The 21,304-nt window shown below is 44.0% G+C and overlaps 1 protein-coding gene across 1 annotated transcript in view; it reads right to left on the bottom strand.

Annotated features, from left to right (window-relative positions):
- The window catches only part of cfap54 (cilia and flagella associated 54), a 300,159-nt gene that overhangs the window by 209,134 nt on the left and 69,721 nt on the right, over window positions 1-21,304 (bottom strand). The window contains exons 17-21 of the mRNA XM_078420057.1: window positions 15,866-15,994; window positions 15,212-15,380; window positions 4,505-4,579; window positions 2,419-2,540; window positions 20-196 (exon numbers count right to left, since the gene is read on the bottom strand). Of these exons, the coding sequence (XP_078276183.1) occupies window positions 20-196; window positions 2,419-2,540; window positions 4,505-4,579; window positions 15,212-15,380; window positions 15,866-15,994 (672 nt within the window). The remainder of the gene's footprint in view (window positions 1-19; window positions 197-2,418; window positions 2,541-4,504; window positions 4,580-15,211; window positions 15,381-15,865; window positions 15,995-21,304) is intronic.

Here is a 21,304-nt window from a genome sequence, read left to right as displayed (position 1 = left end):
TGTTTAAAAATGTGTCAACCTTTTTAGATGAAACGAAAGGCGCTGGCTTGAATGTCATTGAATTAAGTGTTCTGGAGACTAGCATGGGAGGTGGTACAACATCAAGATTATCTTTATCTGAAGAATCCAGTTGTGTATTTAACAAATATAGGTTCCTCTCCTCAGCTTCTGTTTTCTTTAGCAGAGTCACAATTTCCTACAAAAGAAAGTATTTTCCTTTAAGACTTCAGAAATCATTTAAAACAATTATGAATAATGATGATAAACAGGTTAGTGCGTCATAGGATTTATAATGATTTTTGGACGTTTGGTTTAAATTATATCTTTAAATTAACATAATAAAGCAGCAGTATACAGATGCTCACTGGCAATATTTTCCTCAGGAATTCTTTGAGTCCCAACTAGGAGATCGACAAGTTCTTGATTAGTAAGGGTGTGAGGGTAAAGGCGAGAAGACATGAGAATGGGGTCGAGAGGGAAAGATAGATCAGCCATGATTGAATGGCAGAGTAGTCTAATTCTGCTGCGAGAACGTATGAACATATCTCCTTATCTTTGGGCACGCAATCTGTTTAGGGACATGAATAGTATTCCCCAGGTTTTCAATTAACTTAAGGTGGAATAGTTAGAGGCACCATGTGGAAAGTCCAAATGCATTTCTCTATTTTGCTATTAATACTTCAATCCAATTATTTAAAGCATTGTCAGCACATGTGTCTTGGAAAATTAGTTCCAAACAAATTAGAAAACTCTGTCATTATGACACCATCACAGATCCTGTCTCACACCTAATGATCATATTTGCTTACATGCAAATTGCTTGCAATTGATTGCAAAAAAAATCCAATATACTAATTTTTTTTTTAAAACAGAAAATCAGGAGTACCTTCCAGATGAAAGATGTATCTATGGGGCACTCACACAGACTCAAGCTCTGCTTGCATTTCTGTGGGAAATGTGGAATAGTCTTTGTTTCAGTTCTACTCAAGCCCACTTGCTCAACTCCTTCTCCTTAACTGAGCTCTGCATCAGTGTTGCTTCTTGCAATTTTCAGAACTTAAATTCGTCATCACTTTTACAGCCAATTTCTACCTTGTTCTTCCGATCACATGACTCTTTCCTGACTCTTACCTTCTGTTTCAAGATTTTTCCGCCTCCATCTCAGGGGATAGGTCAATCACCCACCATCTACTGCAAGCCCACAGATATCCAGGATAATCTCAATAATACTTCCCCTCTACCTGCCTCCTCCATTGGATTCTCTGAATTCCTCACCTGACGTTTACCTGCTATCTTCCCACTATCCAGGAGTCCAAAATATTCTATCCACGTTATCCAATCCAGGATATTGAATTCTGTGTTCACAATGTACCCTGCTCCACACTGGAGCAATTCCATGCACATTAGGCGATTATTTTGTGGAGCACCTGCACTCAGTCTACAGGAATAACACTGAGCTTCACATGCCTCCCACTTTAAATCACAATCTCACTCCCACTCTAATCTCTTCATTTATGGTATCCTGCAATGTTACAGTGAGACCCAATGTAATTCTGAGGATCAACACCTCATCTTCCATCTAGTGCCTTGTAGCCTTCTGGACAAAATATATATATATATCCTTCAGGTTCCTGTTAAACCTTGAGAGTAAAATTAGACTGGATGAGACATTAAAGGATATGGAGTGTGAGGACGGTATTAAAGGGTATATAGCATGATAAATAAATGAGATTATATTAGGTATGATATTAAACGTCTTTGTGAAGAAGTGAAATTGGACTAGTTAGAATACAAAAAGGTGCATGGAGAGACGGTTCTTTAGTAACTTGTCAGCTTCTTTGTTGAACTAAATTAAGGCGCATGTTGCAATCAAAAGCGCTTGAACAAATGGTTGGGCAGAAAGCCAAACTGTAAGAAAGAGGACTGCGCCTCCTTTTCAAGAGCAGCCAGCTCTTGTACGGTCAGTGGCAAAGCATCAACATGACACTTATACGTGTTACGACCTCTTGCATGAGATATCAAATAGCCCACACCTCATCAATGAATAAATTAAAGAGAAGATAGATACAAAAAGCTGGAGTAACTCAGCGGGACAGGCAGCTTCTCTGGACGGAAGGAATGGGTGACGTTTCGGGTCGAGACCCATCTTCAGTCTGAAGAAGGGTCTCGACCTGAAACCTCACCCATTCCTTCCCTTCTGAGATGCTGCTTGTTCCGCTGAGTTACTCCAGCTTTTTGTGTCTATCTTCGGTTTAAACCTGCATCGGCAGTTCCTTCCTACACAATGAATAAATTAAAACAGATTAAACGAAGAAAGTCTTTAAAGGGGAACATTGAAAAATCTATATTGGGAATGTTATAGAGAACAGTGGATTTCAAGAAATTAAAAAGATCACTCTGTGTCTGAGCAGACCTTACCTCAAGGAGGCTTTTTTGTAGAGCAGTGTCCTTTTGTTTACTAAGCAAATACATCACTTTTTGTATTAGAAATAGTGCCTTCAGCACTTTGTTCTGCTTCACTTTCTTCATGATGTCTGCTTCTGATTAGACAACAAATAAAAACCAACACTTTAAATCATTGAACAAACCATTCAGCCTGTTCAATCAACAGTAAGTCTTTAGAAAGGAAATCCAGGCTTTCCTTCCCTCTCCCAATGGTCCTGCAAGTTCTTTCCTTTCATATACTTATCCAGATGCCTTGAATTGTGAACAATTTCAAAACTGTAAATCCAAAACATAAACAGTAATATTCTTCTTGAAACATTAGACTTGTTTCTCTTTCCACAGATGCAACTTGGCATGTTAGGAGTTTTTTCATCATTTTTACTCTCCCTTCAAATTGCATTTGCTTTTATTACTATCTCTGCCTGTTTAATCCTGACTCCAAACATTCACTGCTTAGAAGAGGTTGGCTTCATTTCACTTTTAGTTTCTTTGTGAATCATCTTCATTCTACCTATCTCAGTTCTTTACTCAACCATCAATGAGAGCAGTTTCTCTTCATGATCATTCAGCATCCTGCTATTGAAAAGTGACTGATCACAAACTGGACCATTTCTAATTCTACATTTGTCAAATTGCACTTTGGAAATTGAATCAGTCATGTCCTTGTGTGAGTAAAGCTTGTATGCCTAATGCTATTTCCCCTTACAGACAGGTTACAAATTATTCCATTGTCCACGCATTACACAGTTCATAAAATTTTGTGGGAAAACTGTACAGTTCAGTCTGGGATCCCGCCAGTATATCTACAACTATAGGTTTTTGCAACCCTCTCAAATCTCTGGATATGATTTGGTGGCAAGGCAAATTTCCCCTCATGCGGAGCAACAACCATTTTGTGCAAATGACCTAGGCATCATTACAATTGCAGCAATGGCCCACAATATTTTGCTGGGCATTGCTGGACATCTGAACGACAATGGATTGAAACTTATGGGGAGAGAATACGAAAGTGATGTTGGAGTCAAGATGGGATTGGACCTAATCTTGTGAATTGCATACAGAATTGAGGGGCTCCTGCTTCTGTTCTTCAGCAAAAAAGCCACAGAAACAGCTGTTTTTCTTGAGAACGCTGAAAAGGGTCAGTCTGCCACAACAGCTACTGATGACCTTCTACCACTGCACTACAGAGAGCATACTGACATATGGCATCTATGTGTGGTATCTCAGCTGCACGGCAGCCGACAGGAAAGCTCAGAGCACAGGATCATGGGGCCACAGCTGCCAGCCCTGGAGGACATCTACAAGGCACGCTGCCTCAGGAAAGCCACCAGCATCTACAAAGACCACATACCCATGCCACCATCCGTCTACTTCCATCTGGCAGACGTTACAAAGCCTTCTACGCCCATACCTCCAGACTAAGAAACGCTTTATCCCTAGAGCTATAGCTGCTTTGAATTGGTCATGCTGAGAGCCCGCCATGATCTGTCTCTGCCCCCAGGGTCATCTGGCACAACTGACCCCTGCATGAACCTTTTTTTGCACTTTACCTTGTTCCCCCCTTTTTTCTTTCCCCCCCCTTTTGTTGTTTTCATTTTCGCCGTGATTTATTTATATATTTGATAGCATATTTGATATTTGAAGTGACATTCTCAATCTCGCTGTACTTGTACAATGACAATAAAAGATATTGTATTGTATTGTCTTGTATTTACATTCTGCTAATGCACCACACAATAACCACACCGTGTGCACACTGGAGAAGGAGATTAACCTCAGGGCCTAATGACCTGCAACCAAGGGTCGTGACAGGGATGGCAACGACAATTATTTAAGCACCTAAAATCTAAGTAGTTTATTTTCCTCAAATGCTACAACAAAATAATAAAACAGAACAGATTATTAAAAATGACTACTGAGTTATCTACGTAATAAGAATTATTGAAAAAAAGCTATCCACTATGATTTTCCCTCATTTTATTTATTTTCTGGAGATTTTAATAATCACATTATCTCTGATTGGGTTTATTGTATTGTGCATATGTCTGCTTGTATTTACCTGTTATAACGCCATAGCCACATTGTGAAGCAATGCTACTGCTTCCCAGACAGCTGCTTTTGGAATTCAGTAAATCTTCAATGGTGAGCAAAGTAAAAAGAGTGGAGAGCATTAATGACCTAATAACAATTAATTATCCCATTAATTTACCAGTTCTCCTTATTGCCGCGGATTTGGAATACTCACACCATTTTCAGCACTGATTAATTTACTCCGCTGCTGTCACCATTTTAATTTCTCTCTTCAGTCACGCAAAAGATCTGTCCCTTTCTCAATGTTATTTATTAAGGATAACATTAAGAATGACAATTAGCCTTCATTGCACAGTGGCACAGCAAGTGGAAAAAATGCCTAACAGTGCCAGAGACCAGGATCTGGGCATTGTAAATTGAGCGGTAGTGAATGGTAGATTATTGGGGGGTGGGGGGTGGGGGAAGAGAAAATGGGGAGAACAAAAAAAATGGCATTAAGATAGATGAGAGAAAAAATAACTATCAAGGCAAACGGTCTCAAGAGTATCAAGGTACAAGATTCAGATTATCAAAATATCCCATTGAAGAAATGGAGTTCACAATGGTTCTAACTGGTGTTTAGTTTAGTTTAGAGATCCTTTTGGCAAACTCCATACTGAGCAGTGGCTTCCGTCTGCCCACAAAGGCCTAATTGGTGGAGTGCTGCAGATATAATTGGTGGAGTGCTTGAGTATAGTTGTCCTTCTGAAAGGTTCTCCCATCTCCACAGAGGACCTCTGAAGCTCTGTCAGTGACCATCGGGTTCTTGATCACCTCCCTGACCAAGGTCCTTCTCCCCGATTGTTCAGTTTGGCCAGGCGGCCAGCTCTATGAAGAGTCCTGGTGGTTCCAAAGTTCTTCCATTTAAGAGTGACAGAGACCACTGTGCTCTTCAGGACCTGCAATGCTGCAGAAATTATTTTATACCCTTCCTCAGTTATGTGTCTCGACACAATCCTGTCTCGGAGGTCTACGGACAATTCCTTCGTCTTCATGGCTTGGTTTTTGCTCTGATAATCACTGTCAAATGTAGGATCTTATATAGACAGGTGTGTGCCTTTCCAAATCATGTCTGATCAATTTAATTTACCACTGGTGCAATCCAATCAAGTTGTAGAAACATCTCAAGGATAATCAATGGAAACAGGATGAACCTAAGCTCAATTTTGAGTGTCATAGCAAAGGGTCTGAATACTTATGTAAATGTGATATTTCAGTTATTTCTTTTTAATTACTTTGCAAAAATTTCTAAACACCTGTTTTCGCTTCTTCATTTTGGGGCATTATGTGTAGATTGATGATAAAAAAAATAATTTAATCCATTTTAAAATAAGGGTGTAACGTAACAAAATGTGGAAAAAGTGAAGGGTCGGAGTACTTTCTGAATGCACAGTATATGGTGCCGACAAAGTTACAAATAATTCATTACTGCACCCAATGGCTCCTCTTTGTTCTCAGAAGCACCCCCATGCCGGGTTTATCATTTGGATTAATAGAATTTATCCACCAGTTTTTGGCTGCTCACTTAATCTATCAATTACCCTCTGCAATTTTCTGTTTCCCATGCAAACTTTTTATTATTCCAATTAATTTGGTACATTCAGTAAATTTTGATAGGGATCTCACCATTTATTATGTTTATAAGTACAGCAAAAAGCTGATGCCCCAAAACAGACCATTAATGTTCACATCCTGTCAATTTAATTGTGTAATCATTATTGCACCACCTCCTATATTATAAAGAATTCTTTGACTGCCGAGAGTGAATTCCTGTTCAATTGGCTCCCTTTACTTTAATTGGCTCCGCAAATGGTTTGAGAACAATTTTTGCTGAAGGTGGCTAAAAACTGGAATGCAGAGAATGTGTAGGAAGGAACTGCAGATGCTGGTTTATACTGAAGTGCTGGTGTAACTCAGGCAGCTGCTCCGGAAAAGAAAGGATGGGTGATAATTCGAGTCAGGACTCTCGAATGCATGTTGGTCGGGACATTAAATATTATAGTGAAAAATTCATAATGGTGTTCTCCAAGACTTTGGTTAAGCCGTATTTAGAGTATTGCTGGCAGTTCTGGTTGCCCCTTTGCAGAAAGATGTGGAAGCTTTGGAGAGGGTGCAGAAGAGGCTTACCAGAATGCTGCCTGGGTGAGGGGATATCAGGCCTCAAGGCAAGGTTGAATTGTTTCCTCTGGAATGCCAGAGGTTAAGGGGAGACCAGATAGAAGTATATATAAATGTGTAAGGCACAGATAGGGTAGACAGTCAGAACATTTATCTCAGGGTGAAAATGTCAAAGACGAGAGGCTTTAAGGTGAGAGGGGCAAACTTTAAAGGAGATGCGGTGAGTAAATTTTTCTTTTAAATACACAGAGGATGGTGGGTGCCTGGAATGTGCTGTCAGAGGTGGTAATGGAGGTTGTGATCATACTGGTGTTTGAAAGGCTTAAGAAAGGCACAGAGATGTGCAGGGAATGAAGCGGTATGGATCATGTGCAGGCAAACAAGATTAGTTTTTCTTGGTATCATGTTTGGCACAGACATTGTGAGCTGAAGTGTCTGTTCCTGTGCTGTACTATTCTATGTTCTAAAAGTGGTGAAGAACAGAGCTCTGATTCATGTGGAGGTGGAGGAGAAGATTGTTTTATCTAATATTTGTTCTGCTGTTGTGGGCCACCTGACAATACTTGAGCAGTTGTATAAGGCCCGAAACAAGGTTGATACAGAATCACAATCACCAAATGGCACTCAAATCCATGCCAATTCTTTGCATGAGAAATACAGTGCGCTCCATGCCCCACCTCTCCCCATAGCCTGGCGGAGTTTGTGTGGTCAAACATTTGTATAGTCTCCTTTTCAATGACACAACTGAAAATCCTGAAGGACACAAGAGCAGAATTAAGTCATTCGGCCCATCGAGTCTGCTCCGCCATTCAAACAGGCTGTTGTATTTTTCCCCCTCTCAACCACATAGCCTTCTCCCCGTAATGTTTGACACCCTTATAAATCAAGAACCTATCAGTTTTCCGCTTTAAAAATACCCAACGTCTGTGGCAATGAATTCCACAGGTTCACCACCCTCTGGCTCAAGAAATTTCTCCTCATCTTTCTAAAGGTACGTCCTTTTATTTGGAGGCTGTGCCCTTCGGCTCACCGGGTCAGCTCCGACCAATCTCAAGATAACTCAGCGGGACAGGCATCATCTCTGGACAGAAGGAATGGGTGACGTCCAGAATTCAGAATTCAGAATTTTACATAAAAATCCATAATATGGCGCGTAATGCAACTTTTCAGCAAAAAAAAGAATGCACGTCAAATGCGCGTACATGTTGCGCTACATTCACATGTGAAAAACGACTTATTTCCAACAGTCTGTATTTCTTGGACTACATGAACAATGTCAGGCCTATAATGACTATATACTACTATTATAGAAAGGTTATTGAACAGAAATAGTTTTTACAACAAAAAAATTGTTTTGTTTTGTTCTTTCTATTTTGCTTTTTCTTACACATCCCAATTCGCTTGGTATTCAATAAAAGGACAATGGTCATAAAATTTATGACTAAGTTATGAAGAAAGAGTTTCATTTAAAAAACTGCACATACCTAATTTAATTGAAGACACACTTGCTTCAGTGGTCTTCAACAGCAAATCACAAAGGTTGTATGTCCCCCCCAACCCTACTCCCTCCCACCCCCCCTCTCCCCACCCCTCCCCTACTCCCCCCCACCCCCCTCCTCCTCCTACTCCCCCCCCACCCCTCCCCTCCCCCTACCCCTCCCCTCCACCCCTCCTCCCCATCCCTCCCCTCCACCCCTCCTCCCCCCTTTCCCCCCAAATCCACTCCCCCACCCTCCTCCCCCACTCCTCCTCCCCCACTCTCCCCCTCCCTTCCTCTACCCCCCCCCCCCGACTCCCTCCTCCCACTCCACTGCCCCACTCCCCCGCACCCTAACCCCCTCCCTTCTCAACATCAATGGGTCTCACGCTCAGCAGCGAGGCGAGGCCAGCGGCGAGACCGGGCCAGAGGCGAGGCGAGTACAGCGGCGAGGTGAGGCGAGTACAGCGGTGAGGCCAGGCTCGCTTTGGGGCCGGGCCAGCGGCGAGGTGAGGCGAGTACAGCGGCGAGGTGAGGCGAGTACAGCGGTGAGGCCAGGCGAGGCCAGGCTCGCTTTGGGGCCAGGCCAGCGGCGAGGCGAGATCAGCGGTGAGGCGAGGCGAGCGATGAGGCATGTGTTTTGCGGAAAAATGTGAGGCGAAATCGGAATGGCGGAAATGAAATAAGAAAGCAGAAACTTTCCGCCAAATTCAGAAGGGTTGGGAGGTCTGCCCATCCCTTCTCTCCCGAGATGCTGCCTGTCCCGTGAGTTACTCCAATATTTTGTGTCTTTCTGTTAAAGGTCTTGCTATCAATTTTATACCTTCCCCTTAGATTTGGCCTTCTAAAGTGCAACACCCCACACTTGCTCAGATTAGACTCCATCTGCCATTTCTCCACTGTAACTGATCTATATCCATCTCTATCCTTTGACAGGCATTATCAGTAATTCTAATAATTCTGGTGTTATCCATATATGTTTATTTATTTATTTATATATATATATATATATAAAATATATAAAATAGCAACATTCCTCATCATCACTATCTGTCTTTTATGAATAAGCCAGTTCTGAATCCAAATGACCAAGTCACCATGAATCCCATGCATCATAATCTTCTAGAACAGCCTATCATGAGGACCTTTATCATATGCCTTACTAAAATCTGTGTAGACAACATCCACTGCTCTACCCTCAACAATCACTTGTGACATCTCCTCAAAAAACTAAGTCAAGTTGAAAAGATGTGACCTGCTGCAGCCAAAGCCAGGCTGACTGTCCTCCAGCTTGAACCATAAATACTCTCCCTAATCCTCTAGTCTTCCTACCTTCTCTCTAGTTATCCTCTTGTTCATGATGTTTAGTTTAGTTGCAAGATACAGTGTGGAAACAGGCCCTTTGGCCCACCGGGTTCTATCCTACACACGAGGGACAATTTACAGAAGTCAATTAACCTACAAATCTGGACGTCTTTGGAATGTGGGAGGACACCGGAGCACCTCGAGAAAATCCATGCAGTCACAGGGAGAATGTGCTAATCTGTACAGACAGCGTCCGTAGTCAGGATCGAACCTGGATCTCTAGCTCTGTAAGGCAGCAACTCTAGCTCTTGCCACTGTGCTGCCCCTGTATGTATAAAATGTTTGGATTTTCCGCAATCCAACTTGCCACTGACATTTCATGGTTCCCTTTAGCCCTTCTAAACAGATCCTTCGGCCATTAAGTCTACTCTCAACATCAATCACCCATTGACACTAGTTTTCCGTTATTCCACTTTTGCATCCGCAGGCTAATTACCCTAAACATCTGTACCTTCGGTATGTGGGAGGAAACTGGAGAACCTGGAGGAAGCTCATGTCATCATAGGCAGAATGTGAAAACTGCACATAGACAGCTCCCGCAGCCAGGATCAAATCCGGGTACCTGGCACTGTGAAGCAGCAGCTCTACCAGACACAGTACTGTGCCGTCCTCAAGTTCTTTCACCATGTTCATTCACTGCCTGTCCTCCATTTCAAACAAATTGGTCAAAACTTCAAACCCCATCAATCCTACCATTTGTTGATCTGCTACTCTGGGTTCCACCCCTGTGCCACTCCACGCAATGCAGTGGGTGTCAGAACACTTCCATGGCCTTTTTTGACCTAACAAAACCCATTTAACCAACAAATATAAGATCTGCTTATGGACAATAGACAATAGGTGCAGGAGTACGCCATTCGGCCCTTCGAGCCAGCAACGCCACTCAATGTGATCATGCCTGATCATCCTCAATCCGCACCCCGTTCCTGCCCTCTCCCCATACCCCCTGACTCCGCTATCATTAAGAGCTCCACCTAACTCTCTCTTGAAAGCACTCTGCCTCCACTGCCTTCTGAGGCAGATAATTCCACAGATTTACAACTTTCTGAGTGAATAAGTTTTTCATCATCTCCGTTCTATATGGCCTACCCCTTATTCTTAAACTGTGGCCCCTAGTTCTGGATTCCGCCAACATTGGGAACATGTTTCCTGCCTCTAGCGTGTCCAATCCCTTAATAATCTTATATGTTTCAATAAGATCCCCTCTCATCCTTCTAAATTCCAGTGTATACAAGCTCAGTCGCTCGAGTCTTTCAACAGACGACAGTCCCGCCATTCCAGGAATTAACCTAGTGAACCTACGCTGCACTCCCTCAATAGCAAGAATGTCCTTCCTCAAATTTGGAGACCAAAACTGCATACAGTACTCCAGGTGTGGTCTCACTAGGGCCCTGTACAACTGCAGTAGGACCTCTTTGCTCCTATACTCAACTCCTCTTCTCATGAAGGCCAACATGCCATTTGCTTTCTTCACTGCCTGCTGTACCTGCATGCTTACTTTCAGTGACTGATGAACAAGGACACCCAGATCTCTTTATACTTCCCCTTTTCCTAACTTGACACCATTCAGATAATAATCTGTCTTCCTGTTCTTACCACTAAAGTGGATAACCTCACATTTCTCCAAATTAAACTGCATCTGCCATGCATCTGCCCACTCACACAACCTGTCCAAGTCACCCTGCAACCTCATAGCATCCTCCTCACAGTTCACACTGCCACCCAGCTTTGTGTCATCTGCAAATTTGCTAATGTTGCTTTTAATCCCTTCATCTAAGTCATTAATGTATATTGTAAATAGCTGCGGTCCCAGTACCGAGCCTTGCGGTACCCCACTAGTCACTGCCTGCCATTCTGAAAGGGACCCTTTGATCCCTACTCTTTGTTTCCTGTCTGCAAACCAATTTTCTATCCATGTCAGTACCCTACCCCAAATACCATGTGCTCTAATTTTGCCCACTAATCTCCTATGTGGAACCTGATCAAAAGCTTTCTGAAAGTCAAGGTACACTACATCCACTGGCTCTCCCTTGTCCATTTTCCCAGTTACATCCTCAAAAACATCCACAAGATTAGTCAAACATGATTTCCCCTTCGTAAATCCATGCTGACTCGGAACGATCCTGTTACTGCTATCCAAATGTTCCGCAATTTCTTCTTTTATAATTGACTCCAGCATCTTCCCCACCACTGATGTCAGGCTAATGTTGTGATATTGCTGGGACTACTTTGTGTATCCAAGAACTACTTTGTATGGCTGTGTATATAAGTGATGGGTGTGATTAGGCGGTCACTCTGGATGCAGGTGGCCACGGAATAAACAGCCTGGAGTTGAGCTGCAGCAATGTAACCTTTTATACACGTGTACTTGTGGTCCTTCCAGAGTCACTAAAGGTACAACAGGTACCGGACCACGAAGTACAACATGGTGGCAGCGGTTTGGTGTTTCGCCTAGGGAGAGAATGAAGCATGCCCGAGCAGAAAAGGTTAAAAAGAAGAAAAAGAAGAAAAAAAAAAGACCTGAAGGGAAACGAAACAAAAGAAAAGTTTCCAGCTCAGTACGGGACGTTTGGAGTGCATCCCGACAGAGCCAGTGTGAGTTGGTATAGTTAGCTGCTCGGTAGTCGGCGCCGAGTTGCCGACATGACGCTGCAAGCTGCTGAGGGCGGTGCGTGTAGGCCCACGTCGCACCCCAGCACCTGTGTAGGCCGAGATTAGAAGCCTGCGACTGTTTCGCGGGGGAGAGACCGGGAGAGCCGACACACACGGAGATGTGCAGTGACCGGGGAAGACCGGGAGACCCGATACACACGGAGATGTGCGGTGACCGGGGAAGACCGACACCCATGGAGGTGTGCGGCAACAGGGGAAGACCGGGAGACCCGACACACACGGAGATGTGCGGTGACCGGGGAAGACCGACACCCACGGAGGTGTGCGGCAACAGGGGAAGACCGGGAGATCCGACACACACGGAGATGTGCGGTGACCGGGGAAGACCGGGAGACCCGACACACACGGAGATGTGCGGTGACCGGGGAAGACCGACACCCATGGAGGTGTGCGGCAACCGGAGGAGACCGGGAGACCCGACACCCACGGAGGTGTGCGGTGACCGGGGAAGACCGACACCCATGGAGGTGTGCGGCGACCGGGAGAGCCCCGGAGGAGACCGACACCCACGGAGGTGTGCGGCGACCGGGAGAGCCTCGGGGGAGGCTGACACCCACGGAGGTGTGCGGCGACCGGGAGACCCGACACCCACGGAGGTGTGCGGTGACCGGAAAGACCGGGAGACCCGACACCCACGGAGGTGTGCGGTGACCGGGGAAGACCGACACCCACGGAGGTGTGCGGCGACCGGTAAGACCGACACCCACGGAGGTGTGCGGCGACCGGGGGAGGCTGACACCCACGGAGGTGTGCGGCGACCGGGAGAGCCCCGGAGGAGACCGACACCCACGGAGGTGTGCGGCGACCGGAGGGGGTCGGCGACCAGAGGGACCGACCACCCGCGGAGGTGCGGCGGCCGGTAAGGCCGAGGCACTAAATACTTACCCAGGCGCGTCGACTGTAGAGTCGGGACGGCCCTGGGCCCGAGGCAGCGGCAGCACGTTGGAATTGCGCGGCAGCTGCCGGGAGCACCTGTGGGCGGGGCCGGGGAGCACCTGTGGGCGGAGCCGGGGAGCACCTGTGGGCGGGGCCGGGGAGCACCTGTGGGCGGAGCCGGGGAGCACTTGTGGGCGGGGCCAGCGGCAGCGCGTTCGAAAAGTTGAACGGCAGCTGCCGGGGAGCACCTGTGGGCGGGGCCAGTGCGCACTGCAGCGGAGGCGCGATCGCACCGCGATTCCAGTAGTGGGAGCCCAGCAGTGAGAGCCCAGCAGTGCCAACCCAGCAGTGGGAGCCCAGCAGTGCCAACCCAGCAGTGGGAGCCCAGCAGTGCCAACCCAGCAGTGGGAGCCCAGCAGTGCCAGCCCAGCAGTGAGAGCCCAGCAGTGCCAACCCAGCAGTGGGAGCCCAGCAGTGCCAGCCCAGCAGTGCCAACCCAGCAGTGGGAGCCCAGCAGTGGGAGTCCAGCAGTGCCAGCCCAGCAGTGGGAGCCCAGCAGTGCCAGCCCAGCAGTGGGAGCCCAGCAGTGGGAGCCCAGCAGTGGGAGCCCAGCAGTGCCAGTCCAGCAGTGGGAGCCCAGCAGTGCCAGCCCAGCAGTGGGAGGCCAGCAGTGGCAGGCAAATTATGGTGGTGGAGCATCTAGAGCCTACACTACGTTTGATCTACACAGCACGTCTTCTTGAGGGGAAGATATGGAACAAAATGAATATTTTGTGTTTAATGACCTGTGTAGTGATCTGTGTACTGAAAGCTTAATGTATTATATTTGATGCTTTTGTATAAATGTATATATCTGTGGAGTGACCACACGGAGTGAGTGACCACACGGAGTGAGTGACCACCCGGAGATGAGTGACCACCCGGAGATGAGTAACCACCCGGCGATGAGTGAAATTCCGCAGAGGAGTGACCATCATGATGGCGAAAAAAGCAATTGTGTTTAATTGTGTTTAGTTGTGTTATTGGTTTTGTTTGCAAAAAGCAATGGTGTTTTGGTTTTGTTTGTTAAATATATTTTAGCCCTCGAATGGTAAAGAAACCAATTTTATATAAGACAAGGGGGATGTTGTAATATATAAGACAAGGGGGATGTTGTGATATTGCTGGGACTACTTTGTGTATCCAAGAACTACTTTGTATGGCTGTGTATATAAGTGATGGGTGTGATTAGGCGGTCACTCTGGAGGCAGGTGGCCACGGAATAAACAGCCTGGAGTTGAGCTCCAGCAATGTAACCTTTTATACACGTGTACTTGTGGTCCTTCTAGAGTCACTAAAGGTACAACAGGTACCGGACCACGAAGTACAACAGCTAACTGGTCTATAATTTCCCATTTTATCTCTCCCTCCTTTCTTAAAAGTGGGATAACATTAGCTACCCTCCAATCCACGGGAACTGATCCTGAATCTACAGAACATTGGAAAATGATCACCAATGCATCCACGATTTCTAGAGCCACTTCATAAGTACCCTGGGATGCAGACTATCAGGCCCTGGGGATTTATCAGCCTTCAGTCCCATCAGTCTACCCAACACCATTTCCTGCTTAATGTGAATTTCCTTCAGTTCCTCTGTCATCCTAGGACCTCTGTCCACTCGTACATCTGGGAGATTGTTTGTGTCTTCCTTAGTGAAGACAGATCTAAAGTACCTGTTCAACTCGTCTGCCATTTCCTTGTGCCCCATAATAAATTCACCTGCTTCTGTCTTCAAGGGAGCCACATTTGTCTTAATTATTTTTTTCCTCCTCACATACCTAAAATAAGCTTTTACTATCCTCCTTTATATTCTTGGCTAGCTTACCTTTGTACCTCATCTTTTCTCCCTTTATTGCCTTTTTAGTTATCTTCTGTTGCTCTTTAAAAGAGTCCTAACCCTCTGGCTTCCCGCTCATCTTTGCTCTTTTATTTTTATAGTCCTTGACTTCCCTTATCAACCACGGTCGCCTCTTACTCCCCTTAGAATCTTTATTCCTTATATCGTTAAGAGATTCATAGTTTCACAAAAAATATTTTCAGAAAAATGTTATCTTAGGTATAACTTAAAATTTTACAAAATCAACTTAATATTATAATGCTCTACTAAATTTCTTACTTTACAGAGGAATCAGAACAATAATAACTAACCAAGATTTATCCTGAGAAGTTTAAATGCCACTCTGTAATAAACCTGAAAAATCTCCAGATGTAAATCCATGATAAGACCTTGGGTAGTTCCTTTTTGAGAAGGATCTTTTTTTTGTAATTCATCGGATTTATCTGTATCCAATTTACCAGTTGGCTGCTGAATAAGTTCCTGTTGCAGAAACCAAAGCAAAATAAATGTTACATTGCAGTAAAATTAAGAAATAAGAGGTAAATGTAGCAATTTTATTTTTCAATATTCTCTTTTAGACTGTCCTTGACTTCCCGGCAGAATCCCTAGAAAGAACAGTGGTACACCACAATGGCTGTTGCACAAAAAGATGTCTTCAAAATCCCATCTCCAACTCTACATAAGGATTACTGCCTTCCTGATTTGCAAACTGCATGAAAGAAACAAGATCAGCATTGGTGGATTCAAGAGGCCATTTTAACTATCTAGCATACTGCTTCCAGCAGGTGAAAATGTTTAAAATCAACTATTAAACTTTATCTTTAATTGAGTTCAATCAATGGTAACTTCAATAGTTTTGAACACAGCCAGTGCATCTTGCAATCTTTGGAGTCCCATCTTACAAGTACAAAACTGATTTGTCCAAAAAGTTAATCATTTGAGTTCAATAAGTGATTGTTTTTTACCTTTAAAAGGTTATTGTCAATCAAGAAACTTTCATCTGGTGAAGCAGCCAACGAGCGAGCTGCAGCTATGCTATCCATTGCCTTCTCGAGGATTTTGCATGTAATGGCGAGTTGTTTAGATGGATGTTTCTGGAAAAAAAACGTACATATCAATTGTACAAATGCAATATCTTCCAAAAAGGAAACAACAATAAATTTCAAGCTTCAGTTTTATTTACAAAAGATAGATTGGGTTAAATAAATTACAAGCTTCCAAACACTTGTTAAAAATTAAAGATGAAATAAAAATATTTATAATGAATGACCTCTCTCTCTCAATTGATACAGGCTAATAATGTAGTGAACATTTTGTGAGAGAACATAGATATATCCTGAAATGGTTGTAGGCATCACATTGCATCCTAATAAAGGGGCCAATTAACTGGGCAAAGATTATCTTGAATTTTGCTGCCATCTTTGTGGCCATATTGCCATGTGCAGCTAGCAGTTTCCAATCTGTTGCTTGGCTTCAAAGCTTCATGTGTCTGGTGTGTTTAGTTCACTTAATTTACTGCAAATATGCCATCAAGCACCCAACCCTTGGATCAATCTTGCAAACCTCCTCGGGAACCTCTCCAATGCCAACTCATCCTTCCTCCAAAATGTGGCCCAAAACTTCGTACAAATATTCCAAATGCAGTCTCACCAGCATTGCATCCCTTGTTTTCAATCCCTTACCTAATAAAAAAATCTGTTGATCTCAATCTTGCAAAGTTGATTGTGATGAATTATTAGCATCAGAAAAATCAACTTGCACTTACAAAGCATCTTAACATCGTGAAACGCCTCTTTACACAACACAGCATTATCAGACTGAAATTTGACAAAATTACATCAACATCAAGTCTGCAAATCTACATCAAGTCTGCTCTATCATACAATCATGGCTGATCTATCTCTCGCTCATTGCTCATTCTTCTACCTTCTCCCCATAACCCCTGACACCCTTATGAATGAAGAATCTATCTGCCACTACATTAAAAATATCCATTGATTTGGCCTGCACATCCTTCTGTGGCAAAGAATTCCACAGATTCAAGACCCTTCGACGAATTAAATTCCTTCTCATCTCCTTCAAAAAGGAACGTCCTTTAATTCTGAGGCTACGACCTCTAATCCTAGACTCTTACACTAGTAGAAACATCCTCTCCACATCCACAGTTCACATAGTTCCCTGAAAGTGGCAAAAGATAGGGTGGTAAAGACAGCTTTTGGTATAGTGACCTTATTGCACTAACTTTTATACCCGGACAAATTATCTTACTGTTATACGTCAATGATGAGGCCACATTTGGAGTACTGTTTTCCGTTCTAGACACCCTGCTACAGGAAGGAGGCCATTAAACTGTAAAGGGTGCAGAGGTTTATGAGGATGTTACCAGGACTTGAGGGTCTGAACTATAGAGAGTGGTTGGGTAGACTAGAACTTTATTTCTTGGAGCCCAGAAGGTTGAGGGGTGATCTTATAGAGGTGTATAATGAGAGGAATAGATAGGGTGAATGCAGGTCATGTCTTTCCCAGGGTAGTTTGGTTTAGAGATACAGTACGGAAAACAGACTCTTTGATCCACTGAGTCCGCATCGACCAGCTATCCCCGCACACTAACACCATCCTACACACACTAGGGACAATTTACAATTATACCAAGCCAATTAACCTACAAACCTGTATGTCTTTGGCGTGTGGGAGGAAACCGAAGGTCTCGGAGAAAAGCCACGCAGATCACGAGAACGTTCAAACCCTGTACAGACAAGCAACCGTGGTCAGGATCGAACCCGAGTCTCTGGCGCTGTAAGGCAGTAACTCTACCACTGCCCCACTGCATAGGGTAATCAAGAACTAGAGGGCATAGATTTAAGTGAGGGAAAGATTTAATAGGAACTGAGTGCAATGTTTTCACACAAGGTGGTGAGTTTTTGGAATGAGCTGCCAGAGGAAGAAGTTGAGGCAAGGACAATAACGAAATTTAAAAGACATTTGAGCAGGTACATGGATTGGAGAGTGGAGATGGGCCAAACATGGGCTAATCTAGTGGGGTACTTTAAGGATTAGTGCTGCAGTCTCAATTATTTACAATCTATATTAATAGATTCGATGAAGAGACCAAATAACCAAATTTGCTGATTATAGGTGGATTAGCATATTATCAGGAAGAAACAAAGAGCCTGCAAAATAATATAGATAGGTTGTGAATAGGCAAGAAGTTGGCAGGTGGAGCATAATCTGGGAAGATCGGATCTTATCCACAAGTTCACAAGTTATGGGAGTAGAATGAGGCCATTCAGCCCTTCGGGTCTACACCGTCATTCAATCATGGCTGATCTCTGCCTCTTAATCCCATTTTCCTGCCTTCTCCCCACAACCCTTGACACCCATTCTAATCAAGAATTTGTCTATCTCTGCCTTAAAAATATCCACTGAGTTGGCATCCACAGCCCTTTGCGGCAATGAGTTCCACAGATTAATTACCCTCTGACTAAAGAAGTTCCTCCTCACCTTTCTAAAGGAGTGCCCTTCAATTCTGAGGCTATGACCTCTGGTCCTAGACTCTCCCACCAGTGGAAACACCCTTTCCACATCCAGTCTATCGATGCCTTTCATTATTCTGTAAGTTTCAATGATGTCCCCCCTAAACCTTCTAAACTCCAGGGAGTAGAGGCACAGTGCTGTCAAACGCTCATCATATGCTAACCCACTCATTCCTGGAATCATTCTTGTAAAGCACCTATCCATAGAATCAGAGAGTCATACAGCCTGAAACAGGCCTTATCCTGATGCCAAGATGCCCGATCTGAGTTAGTCTCATTTACCCATATCTGCACCTTTTCTAGCTTAATGGCATCTTTCTTAGAGCAAGGTGACCAAAACAGAACACAATACTGCATGTGTGGCCTCACCCATGTCTTGTAGAACAGTAACATAACATTTAAACTTCTGCACTTAATTCCCTGACTGATGATGGTCAGAGTGCCAAAAGCCTTCTTCACCATAAAATCTATTTGCAACGCTAACTTAAAAGGAAACTATGTTGGGTCACAGACCCATGCAGAATGGAAACAAGTCCTTTGGCCCAATTGATCCATACCAACAAAGATGCCCCATCCTAAGTTAGTACCAATTGCCTGTGCCTGGCCCACATCCCTCTAAACTTTTCCGATCCATGTACCTTTCCAAATGTATATTTTTTAAAGATTGTACCTGCCTCAACTACTTCATTTGGTAGCTCTCTCCATACACTGACCACATGTGTGAAAAAGTTACTGCTTAGGTTCCTATTAAATCTTTCCCTTCTCAACTTAAAACTATGCAATTATACCAACATTGTGGGGATTACGGAGACATGAATGCAAGATGATCGGGACTGGGAACTGAATATTCAGAGTTTCCTGTCCTACAGAAAGGACAGGCAGGTGGGCAGACAAGGTGGGGTAGCTCTGTTGGTGAGGGATTAAATTCAGTCCCTTGCGAGGGGTGACATAGGGACTGATGATGTGGAGTCGCTGTGGATAGAATTGAGGAATTGTAAAGGGAAGTAGACACTAATGGGAGTTATCTACGGGCCCCCAAACAGTAGCCTGGATAGAGGGTGTAAGTTGTAGCAGGGGTTAAAATTGGCATGTAACAAAGGTAAAGCCACTGTGGTTATGGGAGATTTCAATATGCAGGTAGACTGGGAAAATCAGGTTGGTTCTGGACCCCAAGAAAGAGAGTTTGTAGAGTGCCTCCGAGATTGATTCTTAGAGCAGCTTGTACTGGAGCCTACCAGAGAAAAGGCAATTCTGGATTTAGTGTTGTTCAATGAACCAGATTTAATAAGGGAACATAAGGTACAGGAACCGCTAGGAGGTAGTGACCATAATATGATTAGTTTTAATCTGCAATTTGAGAGGGGTTGTGTCAGAAGTGTCAGTATTGCAGTTGAACAAAGGGACTATGAAGGCATGAGAGAGGAGCTGGCCAAGGTCGACTGGAAAAGGATCCTAGTAGGAATGACAGTGGAATAGCAATGGTAGGAATTTCTGAGCATAATCCAGAAGATGCAGGATCATTTCATTCCAAAGAAAGATTCTAAAGGGAGCAAGAGGCAACCGTGGCTGACAAGGGAAGTTAGGGATGGAATAAAACTAAAAGAAAAGATGTATAACATAGCACAGAGTAGCTGGACGCCAGAGGATTGGGCAACTTTCAAAGGAAACAGAAGGTAATAAAAAGGGTCAATTCGGGGTGAAAAGTTGAAGTATGAGGGTAAGCTGGGCAAGAATATAAAGATGGACAGTAAAAGCATCTTTAGGTATGTTAAGGGAAAAAGATTAGTAAACACAAATGTGTGTCCCTTGAAGGCAGAAACAGGTGAAATAGTTATGGGGAACAAGGAAATGGCAGAAAAGGTGAACAGGTACTTTGGTTATGTCTTCACTAAGGAAGACACAAACAATCTCCCAGATGTACGAGAGGACAGAGGATCTAGGGAGACAGAGGAAATGAAAGAAATTTGCATTAGGCAAGAAATAGTATTGGGTAGACTGATGGGACTGAAGGCTGATAAATCCCCAGGGCCTGATGGTCTGCATCCCAGGGTACTCAAGGAGGTGGCTCTAGAAATCGTGGACACATTGGTGATCATTTTCAAATGTTCAATAGATTCAGGATCAGTTCCTGTGGATTGGTGGGTAGCTAATGTTATCCCACTTTTCAAGAAAGGAGCAAGAGAGAAAACAGGGAATTTTCGACCAGTTAGCCTGACATCGGTGGTGGAGAAGATGCTGGAGTCAATTATTAAAGAAGTAATAACAGCACATTTGGATAGCAATAAAAGGATTGGTCCAAGTAGGCATGGATTTATGAAGGGGAAATCGTGCTGGACTAATCATCTGGAATTTTTTGAGGATGTGACAAGTAAAATGGATGAAGGAGAGCCAGTGGATGTAGTGTATCTAGACTTTCAGAAAGCCTTTGATAAGGTCCCACACAGGAGATTAGTGGGCAAAATTAGAGCACATGGTGTTGGGGGTAGTGTATTGCCATAGATAGAGAATTGGTTGGCAGACAGGAAACAAAGAGGAGGAATAAGGGGTAGGCCATTTAGAACGGAGATGAGGAAAAACGTTTTCAGTCAGAGAGTTGTAAATCTGTGGAATTCTCTGCCTCAGAAGGCAGTGGAGGCCAATCTCTGAATACATTCAAGAGAGAGCTAGATAGAGCTATTAAGGATAGCGGAGTCAGGGAGTATGGGGAGAAGGCAGGAATGGGGTACAGATTGAGAATGATCAGCCATGATCACATTTAATGGTGCTGCTGGCTCGAAGGGCAGAATGGCCTATTCCTGCACCGATTGTCTATTGTCTATAATAAATGGGTCCCTTTCAGAATGGTAGGCAGTGACGAGTGGAGTGCCACAA

Source organism: Rhinoraja longicauda, chromosome 23, assembly GCF_053455715.1.
Source record: "Rhinoraja longicauda isolate Sanriku21f chromosome 23, sRhiLon1.1, whole genome shotgun sequence".
NCBI lineage: Eukaryota > Metazoa > Chordata > Chondrichthyes > Rajiformes > Arhynchobatidae > Rhinoraja > Rhinoraja longicauda.
The sequence above is the reverse complement of the archived record's forward strand: the minus strand, read 5'-3'. Positions and strand labels throughout refer to the sequence as shown.